Source organism: Rhinopithecus roxellana, chromosome 2 (genome assembly GCF_007565055.1).
Source record: "Rhinopithecus roxellana isolate Shanxi Qingling chromosome 2, ASM756505v1, whole genome shotgun sequence".
In the NCBI taxonomy this organism is placed as follows: domain Eukaryota; kingdom Metazoa; phylum Chordata; class Mammalia; order Primates; family Cercopithecidae; genus Rhinopithecus; species Rhinopithecus roxellana.
In genome coordinates this window covers 128,226,595-128,246,462 of record NC_044550.1, presented here as the reverse complement: position 1 = coordinate 128,246,462, position 19,868 = coordinate 128,226,595, and the positions used below count along the sequence as shown (strand labels likewise).

Genomic DNA, 19,868 nt, shown 5'->3' with positions numbered 1-19,868 from the left:
TCACTCAGGATTGATACAGCAAGTATCAAAGAATAAACTTTCCAACATGGTTGAAGTGAATTAAGTGGCCAATAATCTGTTTAGGAGTTACTTTTCCTGCATTATTTTTGTTGTTTGGTGTGGCTACGGTTTTATTTGCATACACAATTTAAGATAATAGAAACAATTTGTTGGGATTATTGTATTTTTCTCCCACTACCATAAGAATATTTCTTCATTTAAATTGAGATAGATAATGATTTAATTTTCTAATAGGAAAACTTTAGAAATGAAATGTTAACTTTTTCTCAGTTATTAAATTTGATTTTCCCCTTCTCATTAATGTAGCTCTCAAGAGGCAGAATTTATATAATAATCCTTTCAACTCTATGAGTTATACAAGTCCTTACAGTCCAAATGCCAGTAGCCCATACAGCAGTGGCTTCAATTCTCCATCCTCAACACCAGTGCGACCTCCTATAGTCAAACAGCTTATACTTCCTGGAAATTCAGGTAAGGAGAAAATGATATGGAGCTATTAAGGACTGTTTTTTAGCTTACTGCACTGTATCAGAAAATAACATTCATCTGTAGTTCAAGTTCATTTTACTTATGAAACTTTTAACTGGTTAAAGAAAATATCATTGAGGAGCAACTTAGCACCAGGTACTATATCAGGCACACATAAGCCAGTGTGTAAAATACATAAAATTTTTTTTAGCATGTACCTAAAAGTTTTTGAGTCTGGCTTAATTAAATGGGTTACAAACATGATTCTTTTAATCAATAGATCCTTATTGAACAGCCTACTTGGGTTGTAAAAACTCCAGAGTTAAAACCTCTTTATAGGAATTTTAATAAATTTTGATACTGCAGCTAAATAATAGTATGAGGTTAGGGGTGAATGTACCAAAAGAGTGAGAGGGGCAGTGAATGATGTGAGAAGGCCAGATTTCTATAAACCAGGGAAAGAATGTTCTGCTCTGGTTCTTTGTGTGAGACTGTTAGTGTGTAGCCTACGCTTCACGAATTCACCCATTCATTTACTCTTATTGTCCCTAAAGCTGTTTTCATGGCTGATTATTATAACTTCCTTAAAAATTAAGGTTAACCACCTCAAATTTTGACCTCTGCACTCCCTAGTCCAATGATCCTGCTCTTTGCTTAGTATATAGGTTGTTACTTGCTACTTACTTCACCTACGATGATACCATGTTAAAAAATTTAAGCTGCAATATTTGTTTAAAATAGGTAATTTCGTTCAGGCATTATTTGAGCCTGACCTTGTAGTACTTTTAATATCATGTGCACTCTGCTCTTCTTTCATTGATAGTATAAAGATTAATTATTTTGTACTCTTCTTGCTCTCCTTACATGCTTTTCATGTTGGAGCTGAATGTTATGGTGAAGAATAATGGAAAACAAGTGTTTCAGATAAATCTGTAAGTAGAAATATTAGTGGCAGTGTTGGGCTTTTATTATTTAGTAAAAGTTGGTGATCTGATGAAAATATTTCATTAGAAACAAGTTAGACTTTTTTTGGATGTGTGTATTCTTTATCCCTCTGGTCTGTTTTCTGTCTTGGTTTAGAATGATAAAGTACTTTTTAAAAATCTAGTCTTTTTTTTTTTTCATCACATCTTTCGTGCTTCACTACTAAACTTCAGAGAAATCCTTAGATCCCCATTACTAATTTGGCAAAGAAGTTTTATAAACATGGCATAATGTAGGAGAAACAAGCCTCATGGTCTTTGTTCCTAAAATCTCTAAGGAATCTAATTTTATTCAAATTATAGTTTTCTCATTTAGAAAAATGAGGGAAAAGATGATGGTGTTTGTTAATAACTGTGAATTCGAGTGAAGAAAACACTACATCATAAACTTAACTATTTATAGAGCAGTTTCATTGGCTATCTTGTGCAAGTTGAAATCCTTAACATATAGTTATTGAACACCAATGACTTGCCAGGCACTGTGTTGAAAGCTGAATTGTTACATAAGAGAATAGATAAGTTATACTTAGATGAAAATATGTTTATGCCATAGCATATAAAGGAGTCTCAGTAGCCCTCATTTTTCTTAATGAAGTCAATTTCTAATTTCAGGGAATTTTTTAAGCAGAAAAGGCAGAACAAGAATGAATTAAAAGATATAATATCAAGTTAGTTACAGTAGGCATTTATTCAATAGTTGCTTTACCAAAGTTTGAATTTTTTTCTTTTTTTTAAGGTAACTTGAAAAGCTCAGACAGAAATCCTCCACTCAGTCCTCAGTCCTCTATAGATAGTGAGTTAAGTGCTTCAGAATTAGATGAAGATTCAATTGGATCCAATTATAAGCTAAATGATGTAACCGATGTACAGATTCTAGCCCGGATGCAGGAAGAAAGTAAGTATTCTAATTTTTAAGAGTTGAGGTTTTTTACTATTGCATAATTTTGTTGTGTATTGAATATGTCTTAAAGTGTTGTGAGGATAGTAATGTAGTGAAAGTAGAAATGTTGCAGTAGACATTTCAGAGGCTTAGTCAACATATGTACATGTTTATTCATCAACGTGTTTTCAGAGTCCATTTTTTCATAGAGCAGTTATACTGTGTGAGGGACAAAGAATAGTATTTATGCTGCTCTGCTTCTATGACTGGTTTTCATACCCTGCATGTTACTCTACACTGGCACTTACTCTTGTAATTGTTATCTATTACCCTTTGTGTTTTTAGTGTAAACCAGCATTTCTCAATTTTTTTCTTTTTAGTTGCTCCCCTAAGGAGCCTTGTTAAAAACTCTTTTTTCCTTTTCACCCACACTCCCCATGAAATCTTAATACCACAAGATATACCAAGTATTATGAGGGCAGTATACAATTATGACATCTAGGAATTTTTTCACACCCCAAGAACCAGTTTTTGCCTTCTTGGGAGTAAATATCTCCTCACTTGAGAATACATGGTGTAAACTATAAAAAAGACCTTTAGGAGAACATGGAATTGTGACATTAAATTAAATGAAGCATGCGATGGTGCTTTGCAGAGTGAACCATGAAAACTTTTTAGGTCACAGATACCTTTGCAAATCCTATAAAAATTATAACTCCTTTTATCACCAAAATGTACATATGCACAAAATTTTTAATACTTTTTAAAGGGTTCATGGCTGCTTGCCCTGGTACTCATCTGAAGGTAGTTATTCTTGCCAATGCATTTCATTAGAAGATGCCATCTGCATAACTATGAAGTAAGAAACCTCTCTGAAGTAATTTCTTTAACCTTTACAGTGAAAAGAATCCTTGAAATACATATTTTGACAAGTCTTGACAGTTGGCTGAGCGTAATGGAGCCTTGCTACGGTTTAGTTCAAAAACGTTCTGTTGTCCATATATATAATAGGTTCTCTTTAAATATGTGGTAAGCTTTATCAAGATGTAGCATTTATTAAGAAACTAAAGTGTTTCTTATTCTGCTGATTCACTTCCCATTTCCATACAGCTACCCCTAGGAAGATAGAAGGACTTAGTGCTTGCTTTATTTAGCCCTACAACCTAATAGCAGAGTACTCTTTTCTTCTGTAATTTTAATTAACTCCTCACTGAGACGGTGGTATTTTCAGCTGGTTAGGGGCTGGTTATTGTTGTGAATGTGAAAAAATAAAGAATGCTGCCTAATAGAGTAAGTTCTCTCATTTATTTGAACCCTGGCATTTTAGATCCTAGTATTTTGTTAGAAGCTCAACCAGCTCTTTGCTTTGGTTTTGTATTGTGTTTTGGTAACAATAGAAATTTTAGTCTCTAATAATTTTTTCTAAACCATCCACATGCATGAATATTTATTTTCCTGGTGAATAAAAATAGTAATAAAAATATATGTGATACTTCTTGAAAACTACAGCTTTTTTTTTTTTTCTTAGAGATGATTATCCTTTTTACAGCATTGTCTTTTGTAATGATCAGAAATGTAGAACTACAGATTTGGGCAGTTGCCTGGTCAAGGTCCGTCATTTTTAGATGACAAATGCAAGATCCTATAGTGCTTGTGATTTCCTTAGGATCCCCTTGTTAGGAGAGCCTACATCGGGAAGTGGGTTTTTCTTTGCTAACAGTGCTGTTTTCATTGGTCTGTTGTCTTTTGTTAGGTGACTTTAGTGCCATGTTGGCTATAACTAGACACTAAGTAACTTGTTGGTTACTATTTTGGTTCCCAAACTGACTGAAGGGCTGAGTGGACTCTAGGAATTTGTAGTTTTGAAGATACCCTAGGGTGATTCTCATCCACTAGTTTGATGAACCATGTTGATAGCACTTTCTGTGTGTGAATACATGACTTAAGGATTTGAATACCACTTTATAACAGATCTTTTTGACTGGAGTTCTAATAGTTAGCAGGATGTGCTCAGAATATTACCTAAATTTTATACGTTTGCATTGGAGTTTGTTTCTTCATTGACTATGTTACGTATCAACTTTTTTTCTGTTGTTCTAGAAGCATCTGTACTATTTGAAGGGCTCCCAAGGTTGCTTGGGTGTTTTCGAAGGTATCAAGCTATATAAGAGAATTCTTTGAAAATTCTTACTTGTAGACTTAGAATTTAAGCTTGAAAACAAACTTAAAACAATAAAAATGGAAGTCTCTTGGGCAGTGAAGCAATCAAGATTTTGTTTGTGCCCAAGTACTGGATTCCTATAAGTGGGCTAGAAGTTTCTTTGGTACTTTATCATCTTCATGAGTAAGATTATTTTAGTAATTAAGTATCCAAGTAGTTTTATTTACTCACATACTCTTTTTCCACTGATTGGATGGTAATTGTTTCCCCCTCGATAATAGTCTCAAATTTGGATTACTATCTTTAGGGGTAGAAATATTTTTAAATTTATGATTCTACCATGTGAGACAGATTTCAGCTTTAAGAAGAAATCTGGAAATTGGGCATTGGTTTATGGGATTTCATTCAATTTAAAAATAACCTTCAGATGTGATTTATTTCTCCTTATATGGGCATATAAGCCTATATAAGTCTAAAAGCAGAAAGGGAATTTTCTTTTACACTTAACACCCTCTTTGAATTTCTTAGTGATAACCTTTTACTTTAAATTTTAAAAATATTTAAATGTTTAAAAATATAATTTAAATAACATTCATTGTTGCCAGGTCTCCGGCAAGAATATGCAGCCACCACGTCTCGGCGCAGTTCTGGTTCATCTTGCAATTCTACAAGACGGGGTACTTTTAGTGATCAGGAACTTGATGCACAAAGTTTAGATGATGAAGATGACAATATGCATCATGCAGTATACCCTGCTGTTAACAGGTTTTCACCATCACCACGCAATTCACCTCGACCATCACCCAAGCAGTCACCCAGAAATTCACCTCGTTCACGATCTCCTGCTCGGGGAATAGAATATAGTAGAGTGTCCCCACAGCCTATGATTAGCCGCTTACAGCAACCTCGCCTTTCACTTCAAGGCCATCCCACAGATTTACAGACAAGCAATGTTAAAAATGAAGGTAAAACAGCAGATTTTACTGATAATTAGACAGTTTCTGCTAGCCTGTGCAACATGGCAAGACTCCATCTCTAGGAAAAACTTTTCAAAAGTAGCTGGGCATGGTGGTGCACATCTGTAGTCCTAGTGAATTAGGAGGCTGAGGCTGGAGGATTGGTTGAGCCCAGGAGTTCAAAGCTACAGTGAGTGATGATCACACCATTACACTCCAGTCTGGGCAACAGAGTGATACCCTGTTTTCAAAAAAAAAAAAAGTTTCTAGATTAAAAAAAAAAGTCTCCTTTATATTTCACTATGAAAGTAATACAATTTTTGCCAAGTTTTTGTATTCCAGATAAGTGAATCAAGAGTTTAGTCAGGTTTACTATTTTATTAATAGTGATTCATTACAAAAATAAAAGAGAAAGTGAATTTCATTCTACTTGGTTGTTTTTGCTTCATTGTTTTATGAAGTTTACCTGTATTTAGATTTTGATTTAAATATATAATTTGTGGTTATCTTTAAGGGTTCTCATATTCTACCCACTTACGGATCCTAGATTGAGTTGTTTGTTTTTTTAATAAGACAAGTCCTTCCTGTTTTCTTATATAAAATAAACAGAATGTTTGATAAACAATTTGATTTCTGAATGCTAGTTAATATTTTAATTTTCTCCATCTGAAAGAATATGATTTTTTTTTTAAATTAAAATTCTGTTGCAGAAAAACTAAGACGCAGTCTTCCAAACCTGTCTCGAACATCTAATACACAAGTTGACTCAGTGAAAAGCAGCAGAAGTGACTCAAATTTTCAAGTGCCAAATGGAGGAATACCTCGCATGCAACCTCAGGCTTCAGCCAGTAAGTATCCTTCTTATGCTTTCTTGTATCAATTAAAGAGAAATGAAAATTTTAGATACTTGTTTTGTGCTGAAAAACTGTTTTAAGCCATAGCTGTAGTAAAATTTAGTGTTTATTGGTTGCTGGATGATAATCAAAGTTATATTACAGTTTTAAATTTTCTGTGTAGGATACTTGATTCTGCCAGTACATCTGTCTATACAAAACTCTGGTCTCTCCAGAATTTTTAAAATAAGCAAAGTGTAACTATTAAAGTAGGTGTAGCTTTTGCTTATAGATATTAGAATTAGAAATAATAACCAGTATAGCGTCCAAAAATGTATGTCCCTTAGTATGTAAATTTTCTTTAATAACCTCCCCTTTAAAAATACCTAGAAGTTTATTTGGTTATTACATAATTTTAGAGTCATACTCAAAATATTATCAATTCATTGTTCAAACCTGCAGTATATTAAATCTATTATCAAAGTTGGATTGTTGAAGTTCTTTTCTTACCAAAACAAAAGTATACCAGGAGAACTCTTGGATGATCAGAAAATAAAATTTTCTGCATCTGTTGAGGTAAAATTTCTGGTTTTGATTTAATTTTCTGTGTCTGTTAAGGCTATTTTAATGAAGAAATACAATGTTGAATCAATATGTATGCCAAATTAATTCATAATCCTAATCCTACTTATAACATAGATTAAAATTTGAGATAAATTGCCAGAAATCATCACTTTTTAAGAATTGATCAGGACTTATCTATTTAAATTATCTTTCAGAAAACAAATTCTTAGAGTTAAAACTAAACTCTTAGAGAAGGTGAATTTTAGAACTATAGTAGAAACAACACATGTAGATTATAATTTTTAATAAGTTTTGGTCATTGGATGGATACTAACCCATGAATGTGACAGTATTTTTATTCAGCTATTATTTGTAATAAATACTTGAGTTTTTATTTTGTGGCAAGTAGTATGTTAAATGAATACAGGCATTTCTACTATAGCACAAAATATACATTCCTTGAAAACCTCACATTCTGCAGTATTACACAATACAAATGATGGGATGATGATGAGTGGAGGGAATAGTCCTGGAATAGACCACTGAAAACCCAAGCAACTTTCTTAGAAAACATTAATAAAAACAGTAACTATACTAGCACAGTTAAATTCATGTTAAATCTTTATTAAATACTCCAGGAGATATAGAACTTCATTTTTAAAGAAAGATTTGAAGGTAATGTGATGGAAAGGAAAGGTTAAGACTGTTGAATTAAGGAAACGTGTGCAACATAGACAAAGATCAGAGAGAATCATACAGTAAGAACATATAGGACAAAATAGCCAAACTGAGCCAAGAAGTAGTGATGTGGGAGTAAATGGGCATTGTGTACGTTAATGTACAAGTTGATTTTAAAGGAATGGAACACTTTCAGTAAATTACTTTTTAACTAGGATAGATTTGAGCATGTAGTCAAAACAGTTTTAAATAAATGATTACAGTTATTTTTATGATTTTATAAATGCTCAGTATTATCCCATGTGTTTCACAGCTCACATCAGTCCCGTGAGCTGTGAGACACAAAGGATGCATATTCACTTCGGTCCTTGTAGGGACACAAGGGATGCTTATTCACTCAGGTCCTTATAGGTACACAATAGATGCATATTCTCCTAGATCCTTGTGGCATATTACTATCAGTGGTTGAAGTGAAAGCTGTGTTATGTTCTTTCATTTTCTCAAGGCTATGAAGAAGTGATACAAACAAGAGTCGACTGTTTGCTTATAACTTGTTAATTAAACAATTAAAAATGTGAAGGTATTTAACCCTTTTTTCATTTTCATCTTTTTTTTTCTTTTTTCTTTTTTTTTTATTGAGACAGTCTCACTCTGTCACCAGGCTGGAGTGCAGTGGCACAGTCATGGCCCACTGCAGCCTCACCTTCCTGGGCTCAAGTGATCCTACCTCAGCCTCCTGAGTAGCTGGGACCACAGGCGTGCACCACCATGCCCAGCTAATTTAATTTCTTTGCACTTTTCCTTCGCCCTGTTGTGTTTAGCTGACTTCATATACTTCATGTTAAGCTGTTGTTACTTGGTGGCTCAAAAATCAACAGTCTAGCAGGAGTTTGAGACCAGCCTGAGCTGGTCTCTAAAAAATCATTTTTTTAAATTAGCTAGGCATGGTGGTCACATGCCTATAGTCCCAGCTACTTAAGAGGCCGAGGTGGTAGGATTGTGTGAGCCCGGGAGTTTGAAGCTGTTGTGAGCCATGATCATGTTCCTGCACTCTAGTCTATTGAAAAAAAAAAACAACAAAACAAGCTAGGAAAAAAAACTATATTTGAATTAAAATGACTTCTGTGATATATTGACAAATTTTCCTTGTGTACCGGGTGCATATATTACTTATATAACAGAAATTTTTATTATACTGTATTTAGATGCATAATCTTATTTAATCGTTAGAACAATTCTGTGAAGGAGGTATGATTATTACCATGTTTTACAGATTAGAAATTGAAGCTTTGAATGGCCAAATAAACTGTCTCTGATTATATAGCTTACAAGTGGCAAGTTAGAATTTAAACCCATGTTGATTCACCTTGAGCATTGGATCTCACTAGGTGAGAGTCTAGATTCACCTAGTGAGATTTGTCACATCTGTGGTTTAGACCATGATATAAAAATTATCCAGAAATATAATTTCCATTTTTCCTGAGATTTAAAATTCTAACATTTAAAGTACTGTAGAAAATTGTTACCCAGAGATTTGTAAACCACATTTATTCAGCTAGATATATGCTAAAACCTGTTTTTGTAGCAAATTACATTTTAAGCTTAGTACTCCAAGTCTTATATGATATTGTGAACTGTGTAATTGACAGCTGCGATTATAATACTCACTGTGGTACTAATAAATAGCATAGAAAACAGGAATTCACAAAACACTTGAAAGGAAGGATAGAATTTGAGCTTTATCTTCAAAATGGTGAGTGATACAGATTAACTTAATTTGACACTTGAGAATATCCTGTTTCTGGCTTCTTTTTTCCCCTGACACATTTGGCTGATGCAAAAAAACACCCACAATGTTAATGTAACAGGAAAGAAAAATAGTAAATTATGAAGGTTAAATAATAAAACTTACGTACATTATAAGCCATGCTTTTATAGCATATGAACAGATGATCCAAAACAATGTTTGTACTTGGCTTTCAAAGATGCTGTCATGTTTAGTTTGAATTGTTACATTGTGAATTTCTCAAAACTTTACATGATACATGTCCAAATGGTAACCCGGATACTTGCTTTTTTTTTTTTTTTTTTTTTTGAAATGGAGTCACTCAGTCGCCCAGGCTGGAGTGCAGTGGCACTGTCTCGGCTCACTGCAAGCTCCGCCTCCCAGGTTCCCGCCATTCTCCTGCCTCAGCCTCCCAAGTAGCTGGGACTACAGGCGCCTGCCACCACGCCCGGCTAATTTTTTGCATTTTTAGTAGAGACGGGGTTTCACCGTGTTAGCCAGGATGATCTCGATCTCCTGACCTCGTGATCCGTCCGCCTGGGCCTCCCAAAGTGCTGGGATTACAGGCGTGAGCCAACGCGCCTGGCCCGGATACTTTCTAAAACTAGCTATATCTATATCCTCTTTACCTCATTCCCTCATACGTGCTCTATATTTGAACTATTCTAGCATGTCAAAGCTTTATGGAAATGAAAAATAATTTTTTACAAAAACAGAAGAAAAAAGAAAAGGTTGGGAACCTAGGATAAAAATGTGTTTAGAAGTAATGCATTGTCTGTGTCTTAAACTTAACAGTGATTGCTTGCCTTCTCTAATGGTAGAATTACCATTGTGTAATTATAATCACCTGCTGATACCCTATAGTTTTTTTTTCTGTAGGTGAATTACTTTTCCTTTTTTCCTCAGAAGTTGATAATTAAGAAATATATATAGGGAAAACACAATGGGATTCCAATCATTGATTTACTTTTAAGTGGAAAATATGTATGCAGTTTGGTAATGGTGTATTTCAATACTTGAATACATAGGCAGAAGAGAAAGTAAGGTACCATGTTTTTTTTTTTTTAATTGTATTTACTTGTTTATTTCTATATTTGTGGCTGTAGTAAAGCTTATAATTAAAATGCCATATTTATTTTGGTATAGAATTATACTGTTCTCAAAAATGTATTTGGAAAGTAGTAAATTCAAACTATTAGCAAGTTTAAAACTTAGTATAGTTTGCTTTAAAATATTTAAGACTTTGTTGTAGTTTAACATGAAGCAAAAAAAGTGTTATTGATTTATCTTGAAATTTCCTATATATTTGATACATGAAATATATACGTAAGCATTCTTTTAATTAGTATATATAGTTTTCATAATAGTCTTTATTTTGATATATAATTTGTACAATTATAATAAGCTTTATATACTTTGTACATGAATTGGTATTTTGTATTTTTTGTGTAAACTTCAGTTGTTAGTGTAACAGATGTTGCATTTTGTTTTAAGTATTTATTTTTTCAGCTCTTAAGTGGTAAAGCTTTGGTTCTTACTTGCTGGTCTGCATGAACCTAACTTTGCAAGGTTGCTGTTACTTCCACCTAAGGGATCACTTCTTTTGCCTTGTTACTATGCCAATCACTACTTTTATATGCTTATTTGCTGTGGCTGCATTATTGTGGATGCTGGCATTCAAATACGAGATTTATGAGAGTTCTAATGTATTTTCATTTTTATAACTATTACCAATTTTTGACTTTTATATCTGGAAAATACAACTTAAAAAGTCTAAGAAAACCAGAGCATTGCAGAGTTCATGGATACATGTCAATTTCTTAGTTTCGTCAATTAAAGGAAGGAATGTTTGTGAGAGACAGTTTTTCAAAAGGCTAATGCCTTGCTTTCTAAGACTGTTAGAGCACAGGTTTAGCAGAAAGTTTATTTACCAGAAAGTCATAGGAATAATTGGTTGAGAAATGAGGGAAGGGAGAAAAACCCAACACAATCTACTGATTTGAAAAATAATAATCAAATTTTATTTTTTTGTATATGTTTAAATGTATTATTTCATTTAAACCTCACAAATCATTTATTTTTATAGAAAGGGAGCAGAGATCCATATAAATTATATGAATTGTACAAGGCCATATAACTAGGGAGATGGTAAAAGCAAAGCCAGATTTCTCCCTTTTCCCAGCTCCTCTCTGAGTCTCCTATTTTCCTCTTCCTCATTGTTTGGATGAGATCATGCTGACCTAATTACAAATGAGTACATCTTGGAAAACATTCTTGAGTGACTATCAGACCATGATTTGAGATTAACTAAGTATTTTGTGAATTATCATAGAAGAGTAAAATAATTCAGTGTAATATTATCCATTTGCTTACATTTAACCAGACAGAAGAATATTTTTGCATGGAATACAGAGTTATACCCCAGAGAAAATGCATATAGGATCGACATTCTACTTTGGACCTCTTACTGAAGAAAGAAGGACCAGTGTCCAGAGCAGTTGTCAGCTTATGCATAGCCATCCTGTTATGAGACCCATGAGGAAGGAATTCCCATCCAGATTTCACTTACTACCAAAACACTAGTAGATTACACTTGAATTATACATAATTTTGAAACACAAATTGAAACAAATAAGTCATGATTAATATGTGTAATGTGCTAATCTAAGAATGAATGAAACATTTATAGAACATCTATTTAAGTAGTGCAGTGATGTTGGCTCAGTTATCTAATCACAAGGACACTTTATAAAAGTAGTTTTTCAGGCCTTTCCCCTGGAAATTTTGATTGAATGCACTTGGGATAGGGACCCAGATTCTATATTTTAGAAGCATCTCAGCTGATTCTGGGGGCATGTTCAACTTTGAGAACCAGTGGGTTAGACCCTGACCGTGGTGGACCTTGAATGCTTAGTATAGAGTTCTAGATTTTATCCAGTGGTCAGTCACTTATGTGTTCCTTAATTATTCAGTCGATATTATTGGGTATACGTTATATTTCCAGTGCTGGGAATATAAATGTTAATAAAACAGCCCATGCCTTCCAATAGCAGGGAGTGTTAGGCAGGAACCTCTGTGGGAACAGAGGAGAGACATTAAATTCAGCAGTGTGATGGGATTTTCAGGAAAGATATTAAAAGATATTTCAGCCAGCCCAGGAGGAGCTTATATGAGTTGCCCAACAAAGAAAGGAGGTACAGGTTTTCCCAACAGTGGGATCAGTAATGAAAAGTCATGCGAATGGCAGCCTGAACATAGTGGTTTTGTATAACTAAAGTGTAGGGTATATGATGGGTAAGGGAGTGGGTACAGCATCCCATGAGGGATGATAGCTGTAGAGAGAAGACAGGCTGTAGCAGTATTAAAATATCATAGGATTTGAATTTCATCCTGTTAAGTGGGAGGAGCTATAGTAGGTTTTTAATCAAGGTGGTTTCTTAGAAAGTTCACTCTAATAAAATCAATGTGGAGAATAGATTCAGTGAGGTGAGACTAGAAACCACTTAGGCTATTACTGCATAATCTAGGCAAGAAATTAAGATCTGAAGACACAGCAGTAAGGGAGTGAGGGTAATGAGAGCTGGATGAATTTTTTTTTTTTTTTTTTTTTTTGAGACTCTGTCTCTCAGGCTGGAACGCAGTGGTGTGATCTCAGCTACTGCAACCTCCGCCTCCTGGGTTCCAGCAATTCCCCTGCCTCAGCCTCCCTCTCAGTAGGTGGGATTACAGGTGCACACCACCACGCCCGGCTAATTTTTTGTATTTTTAGTAGAGATGCGGTTTCACCATCTTGGCTAGGCTGGTCTCGAACTCCTCATCTTAAGTGGTCCTCCCACCTCGGCCTCCCAAATGACTCTAAATCAAAACTTGTAAGAAATAAAAGATTTAAACAAAAATGAGGATATGGGACAATGGGATATTTTACCTAGTAATAATTAATCTTCACTCACAGAGGCTATGCTTGCTTAGTATTTAGCACCTAGAGAAGCTAATTTTTAACATCCTCCTGTATATGAAAAATCATGTTCAGTTACCATGAAATGAAATGAATTATAGTACTAATGGCCAGGAAAAAATGCAGACAGTGAAAATATTCTTCTCTTGAAATTGTATTTTATAACTGTCAGTAAAAAATAAATAATAAAATCACCATTATAACACAAAAAAGACAATTGGTTAATAATTTGAAGTTACACTGATCTTTTTTTAAGAAGGAAAAATGTTTTTATATGTTGATCTGTCGTAGTGGTGAATAGTATAGCTTTCGTTTTTGAAAACTTAATAACTTCTTCAGAATTGATCTTTCAATATTGCATCTATCTCTACTCTTGTTGGAAGAACACTATCTTTAAATTTTAATTTTGAAAGTTTTTTTCATGAAGCAACTGCTACACAGAGAAAATCTTCGACATAAGGATAAGTTCAGCAGAGAATCTTAAAATTCCATTCTCCAGTAAATTCCAGAAATTGCCATACTTTCCATGCCTTTAGTTTTGAGGGATCAAGTCTAATGATTTTTCAATGTCTTGGCAGTTAAAATATTTTAAACACAAGCTCAAAATCCCATACAATGACAGAATTGAGGCAACTCCAAATCCTTTCATTTCCTTTAAAATTCACTGTACCATTGTTTATTTCTAATGTGTTTAAATATAATAATATATTGTACCACAGGGTTGGAGGCACACACTTCGCTGAAGTGAGCTTGAATAATTTCAGATTGCTACCAACTTTCTCTTGAAAGGAACATGTATAGCCAAATCCACCTGTATCAGGGGAGACTATAAGTAGAAGACTGTAATTGGTAGCTTTCCTAATTAACTCTTACATGAAGTATGGTATTTATTAAAGCATAAGTCATAAAATGTGCTTATTTAAAGCTTACATATATGTTATTAAAACTCAACAGTTCTTTATAGCTTAGACCAACTTTTTTTTCAGGGAGGAGTGCTTTTATAACTGATGTTTGTTATTACTGGGGCATGATGATAATAGAAAGCAGACCAACTTGGTTTTATTTTTGTTTCTAAATTGCCTACAGGCAATACAGCCACTTATTGCCTACTCTTGGGGAGGTGAGCAGCACTTTCACCACCCTTCCCTTGATGTACATGAATAGAGTGAAAAGGATTAAATATAGGGAGACCACGAAAACACCGATTGGAATCCAGAAATAGGATGTGATGAAGGCCTGAATTTGGTTATTTAGGAGACATCATTTGTATTTTTAGTAGAGATGCGGTTTCAGGAAGCAATACATTTAAGAAATGACCAGAGATTAATAAATGGAATTTAAAATAAGAAAAATTTGAGCTAGAATGACTTGGACAGTGGTGTTTTAACAGAAAAGAGATTTTTTTAAGGAGCTGGTTTGTGGAGGAAGACATTACAATGGTAGCATGAAACAATAATTATTTTGCACTAGCATCTTTGCCTCTCACAGTAGGTTATTGCTGAAGTGGAATTATGTAAATATTAAAATAACCAAGGAAAGTTTTAAACCATAAATATTTTCAAACAGCTAACACACTGAACTCTATTATTAGAAAGATTCGAAGTTTCACTTAAACTACTACACTTTGTCATTTAAAAATAATTTTGTCTTAGAAAACTGATCAAATTAAGATAATTCAGAATAACATTGGATTTTTGTTATTTGAGTAACGTTATATGACTGTGGTATTTTAGGAAAATCATTCATTTCATTCTTTCTGTATCAAGTGAATTTAGAGTTTACTGCCTGGTTCTGTGTGTAATCTGATTCTTCAGATTCCCAGTTCAGTTTTTGCTTGTCTGTAGATAACAGTTGTTAATTACAATCATACGTGAAACTTGAGGGATAAATAGGGGTAGGGTCCATTGGAGTCACTGTAGCTATTAATTCAAATAGGATCTTTCCAGACGAGTTCATTATAGACATTATTTAATATTGAATCCTTAATAAACTTTTTAAATGGTTAATAGTGTGGACTGTGGTGTGGACTGTAGTGTATGTTCAGTTGGTTACATTTTGCCCTCATTTATGCCACCCAACAACTGGCCTACGTTCTGTTCTTCAAACATACAAGGCATGGTCCTATCTCAGTATCTTTTTCCCTCTGTCTGAAATGCTTTCCCTACATATCTATGTAGCTTACTTCCTATCCTTTTTCAGATTGCTATGCAAATGTCATCTTAGGGAAATCTTTCCTGATCACTCTATTTGTAATTGCAACTTAAATTGCCTACTTCCTGTCCCTCTTTTCTACTTAATTTTCTCCTTAGCAACTATCACTATCTGGCAGGCCATATATTTTACTGCCTCATTGTCTATCTCCCCTTTCCTAGAATATTAGTTTCATGAGAATAGAAACTGTATCCATCTAGTTGCCTACTGAATACATTATACCTAAGACAGTATCTGGAATAAAGTAGATACTAAACTATTTGAATGACTGAAAAACAGGAACAAGTGAGTGGATGAATAAAAATATAAATGGTTGAAAACATGTATGAATATATATGTAGATGAAAAATACTCTGATAGTAACCTGTATTTTTGTGCAACAGAAGTAAGATAACCCATTGGCTAGGCGCAGTGGTTCATGCGTGTAATTCTAGCACTTCGGGATGCCAAGGTGGGCGGATCACTTGAGGTTAAGAGTTCCAGACCAGCCTGGCCAATATGGTGAAACCCTGTCTCTACTAAAAATACAAACATTAATACAAAAATTATGGCAGAACCTTCATCGACCATGCTGAATGGAGTGCAGTGGTGCAATCACAGCTCACTGCAGCCTCAACCTCCTGGGCTCAAGCACTCCTCCCACCTCAGCCTCCCGAATAGCTGGGACCACAGGCACAGCACCATGCCTGGCTTATTTATGTGTGTGTGTGTCTGTGGGTGTGTGTGTAGACAGAGTCTCCCTATGCTGCCCAGGCTGGGCTCAAGCGAATCCTCCTGCCTTGGCCTCCTGAAGGACTGTAAGTGCTGGGATTATAGGCATGAGCCACCTCACCTGGCCGAGAAATCTTACTTCTTTCTGATAATGTATCAAGTATTATCAGCCCAATAGCGTTTACGCAATCTGCCTAGATTTAGAGTGACGAGAGCTCTCTTTTTTTGCACATAAACACTAAAGGTATATGAAATCTGACTTTCAGTAGAGTAACTAAAATATTTTAGAACCACTTAAATACACTGGTAGGTGTGAGACTCATCAGTCTGTTAGAGCCATAGTAACTGTATATTGGGGAAATTGGAACCACTTTATTTTGGATGCCCCTGAGCTGCTGCTTACCTGCTAATTTTGAGTTTCAGTGCAGTTAATAGGAGTTTGGAAGAAAGCTTAGCTTTCCTCATGGAAAACTTTAAAAGGTAGATGGTCTGACTCCTCCAAACCCCTCAACCCACACTAACATTACATACAGTGCTCCCCACCTGCATACATATGTGCACAGCTTAGATATGGTGCTTAGATATCCAAAGTCTGAGGTAAAAAATTAGTTGTACTCTACAAGATGATATTGAACATATTAAAGCTACTAGATTGTGACTCCCCAAGGACCTGCTGGGTTCTGAGTTTTCTTCTTTTTGAGTATGCAGATTATGGTTTCACATTAGAGTAATTCATCTAACAATAACTGCTTTGCCAAAATCTGCTTTTTTTGCGTTAAACAAGTGCTGCACTTTATACTGTGTGCTTGTGTTCATCACTTTTATCTTTGTATTCTTTGTATACCTAGCATGTTTGTGGTGGTTTGTTTTCTCTTTGATATTTTGACCAATTGACATATTGGAGATTTTCTCATCTATAAGAAACTCTTTTAAAGTTTATGTTCTTTCCCCTTTTCTTTCCAACTTAATGCACTAAGCATCACTTTAAAATTCTTTTGCTTCTAGGATTCTAACATATTTGCACCTTATGGCTTCTGTTCTTTGATAAATTTTTAAGTTTGTATTAAAACATTCAAGTTTATAGACGCAATAGCCTTTATCTTGTACTTCCAGGCAAATATTACAGTTCCTTATTTTTCAACAGCTTCGCAAAGGCTGAAAAATTTGCCTCGCACTTCCCTCAAAGCCAAACAGTTGCTTCAAACTTCATCTACAAAAAGAGGTAACTACAGCCTCTTACTCAGTTTAAAATTTCAGCAAATGATCTAGTTAAATCTTAAGCCATTTGACATACTGAGTCAGTGGTGTCTGTAAGGCACATTTTAGTCTTATTTTGAAAAATAATAAAATAATGAGGATTTATTCTGTTATTTGGATAAATCCAGAAGAAACATTTTCTACAGAGGTATGTATCGGGTTGCTTTTCTCAAAGGAGTAAATGGTATATAGAGAATATATTTTTCTTACCAACTTAAAATGAAAGGGCATCGTTTCAATTTTATGCCAACTTAACTTCATAAGTGCTTTAAAATGAACCAAATGTCAGACATTCTGTATGTTGATGTTTTTTCCTTGGCCTTCGAGTTTTAGTTTTACTTATCTGTATAAAATAGGAACACTTCCACATTAGAAGGTAGTTGAAGTTAAATCAGAAGTTGTGGTTAACTGATAGGTCTGGAATGTTTATGGAGTTGTAGCTTTCATAACAATAGTTGAAGAAATATATGAAGGTTGTACATCAAAGCTGTCCAGTATTGGTTCCAAGACACTGAATGGGCAGCCAGACAGAAGAAGAGTTAAGAGAAAACAGTGGGATTGGATAGACTAACAGTAATAAAAACAAACAGGCCTCAGAGGAAATGGTATGAAACAAAGAGGAAAAATGTTTTCCGTATCCAGAACATGTAGGTTTTCTGATAGCTTTAGACCTCAGTAAATAACCAAAATATGTAACAGAGGTAAAGCACTAAAGAAAATTGCGCAGGAAGAAGAAATTAGATTTTTTTGGGAAAAAAAGATTTGGTTATGTTTACAAAAGTGCTATAATATAAGTTTTGGCAAATTTACTGCAAATGTTTTTGCAGTGATTTCTTGGATTGAGTATAATTTAAGGAAATTGTTTTAGATAATAGAATTTGAAGGAAAGTCAAATAGGCAAATAAAAAAGCAGAATGTATGAATGTTTGTGTTTTGATTATCGGAAGTTGACCATAGGCCTCCAGTATGAATGTTTGATGGGAAAGGAAGTGACAAATAGGGGTCATTATAGAAAGGGTTTTTTATGTACTTATTTGGGAACTGTAGGCTTCTTTTTTTTGAGACTTCTCAGTATTTTTTAGTACTTCCATGGCTAGGTGTGGGAGGCATATAAAAACATGAACCTGAAAACACTGTGGTATCTAAACTAGGGCAGGAGATCACTATACCGTAATAAAATAGTAGAAGATTTTAAGTTGATATACATTTTGTTGTTTGCCTCTGTAAGCTGTTTCATAATGTTTTTTGGAATTAAGTAGGTTTACATAACTTAAAATTTTTACCTAAAGATTTCATGTTGCTCCATTGATCAGGTTAAGAAAACCATAACTTCTAGCTGAAATTTTAAAATTTGTCTATAGGGGTTACATTATTTTTATCACTCCAAGCCACCAAACTGCCTACCCTCTGTGATAAGATGACAGGAAAGCCCAAACTTAGAACTGTTATGAACTGGAATTCTTGGCATCTCTAGCTGTCTATATTGACTTAGTAAAGGGAAAGAAGGAGGGGAGTGGGGGGTGTGCTATTCTGTTTTGTTTAATCTCTTACTTAATTAACTTGATCCAGACTTTTATATTTTCTGATTGGTATTTTGACGTGGGCATTACCATTACCTACCTCTTCTCTATAAATTTTTAACCAGTTGAGAAATGGACACAGGTATAAGGTAAGATTTAAAATATTAGCTTAATTATTGATGAAGCTGAAGTGGAGGATATCTTTTGGATCCAAGGTCAAAATGGATTTTCTGATTTCCCCTCATACCGAGACATTAAAGGGAGGGGTCTGCATTGACTGGCAGGAGTCTCTTCTCTTGTAGGGATGTGAGGCACTCAGGAGACAGAGGCCACCTGTTCACAGGTATATTTGGCATATTAAACGTGTCCAATAAAGAAACATGGACCAACAGATGATAAATTGGCACACAAATCAGTTTATCCATCCTGGGGATGAACCTGTACCTAGAAAGCTAATATATCATAGGGCTGACAGGATCATGGGAGGAGGAAGAAGATTACTTAGCCATTGGAAATGTAGCCACTTTGATTTTAATTGCATTTAGTAGTAGCAGGTATTTGAAAATGGAAAGTAAGAACTGTGTTGCTTGACAGAGTCACTCCATAAGAATTTGTTGAATGAATATAGTCATGCTGCTAAAGTCAAAAAAGGGTGGACACGTTCTTTGCGTTTTCTTTTTGCAAGTTTTTTGTGTTTCTTCAGCCTGTCCTACCCTGAAGAAAACAGTCCAGTCTATGTTTTTAAGACTTCATGGAAGTGACTATTTAAACTGCTTTAAGAAATATTTTATTTATTCCCTGTTGTTGGGCACTTAGTAAAGTGGAGGTAAATAGGGCAGAGACCTCACCAAGCCAGGGGGAAGAAAATGAAGACTAATTAGACA

At 34.5% G+C, this 19,868-nt stretch overlaps 1 protein-coding gene across 4 annotated transcripts in view; it reads left to right on the top strand.

Annotated features, from left to right (window-relative positions):
• Positions 1–19,868, top strand: part of SLAIN2 (SLAIN motif family member 2) — a 77,278-nt gene that overhangs the window by 33,641 nt on the left and 23,769 nt on the right. For 2 of the 4 annotated variants that reach the window (XM_010366450.2, XM_030919558.1), the window contains 5 exons: positions 328–492; positions 2,209–2,367; positions 5,119–5,478; positions 6,180–6,317; positions 17,352–17,429. In XM_010366450.2, the coding sequence (XP_010364752.2) occupies positions 328–492; positions 2,209–2,367; positions 5,119–5,478; positions 6,180–6,317; positions 17,352–17,429 (900 nt within the window). The remainder of the gene's footprint in view (positions 1–327; positions 493–2,208; positions 2,368–5,118; positions 5,479–6,179; positions 6,318–17,351; positions 17,430–19,868) is intronic. The other 2 variants (XM_030919566.1, XM_010366458.2) reach the window with 1 other exon arrangement.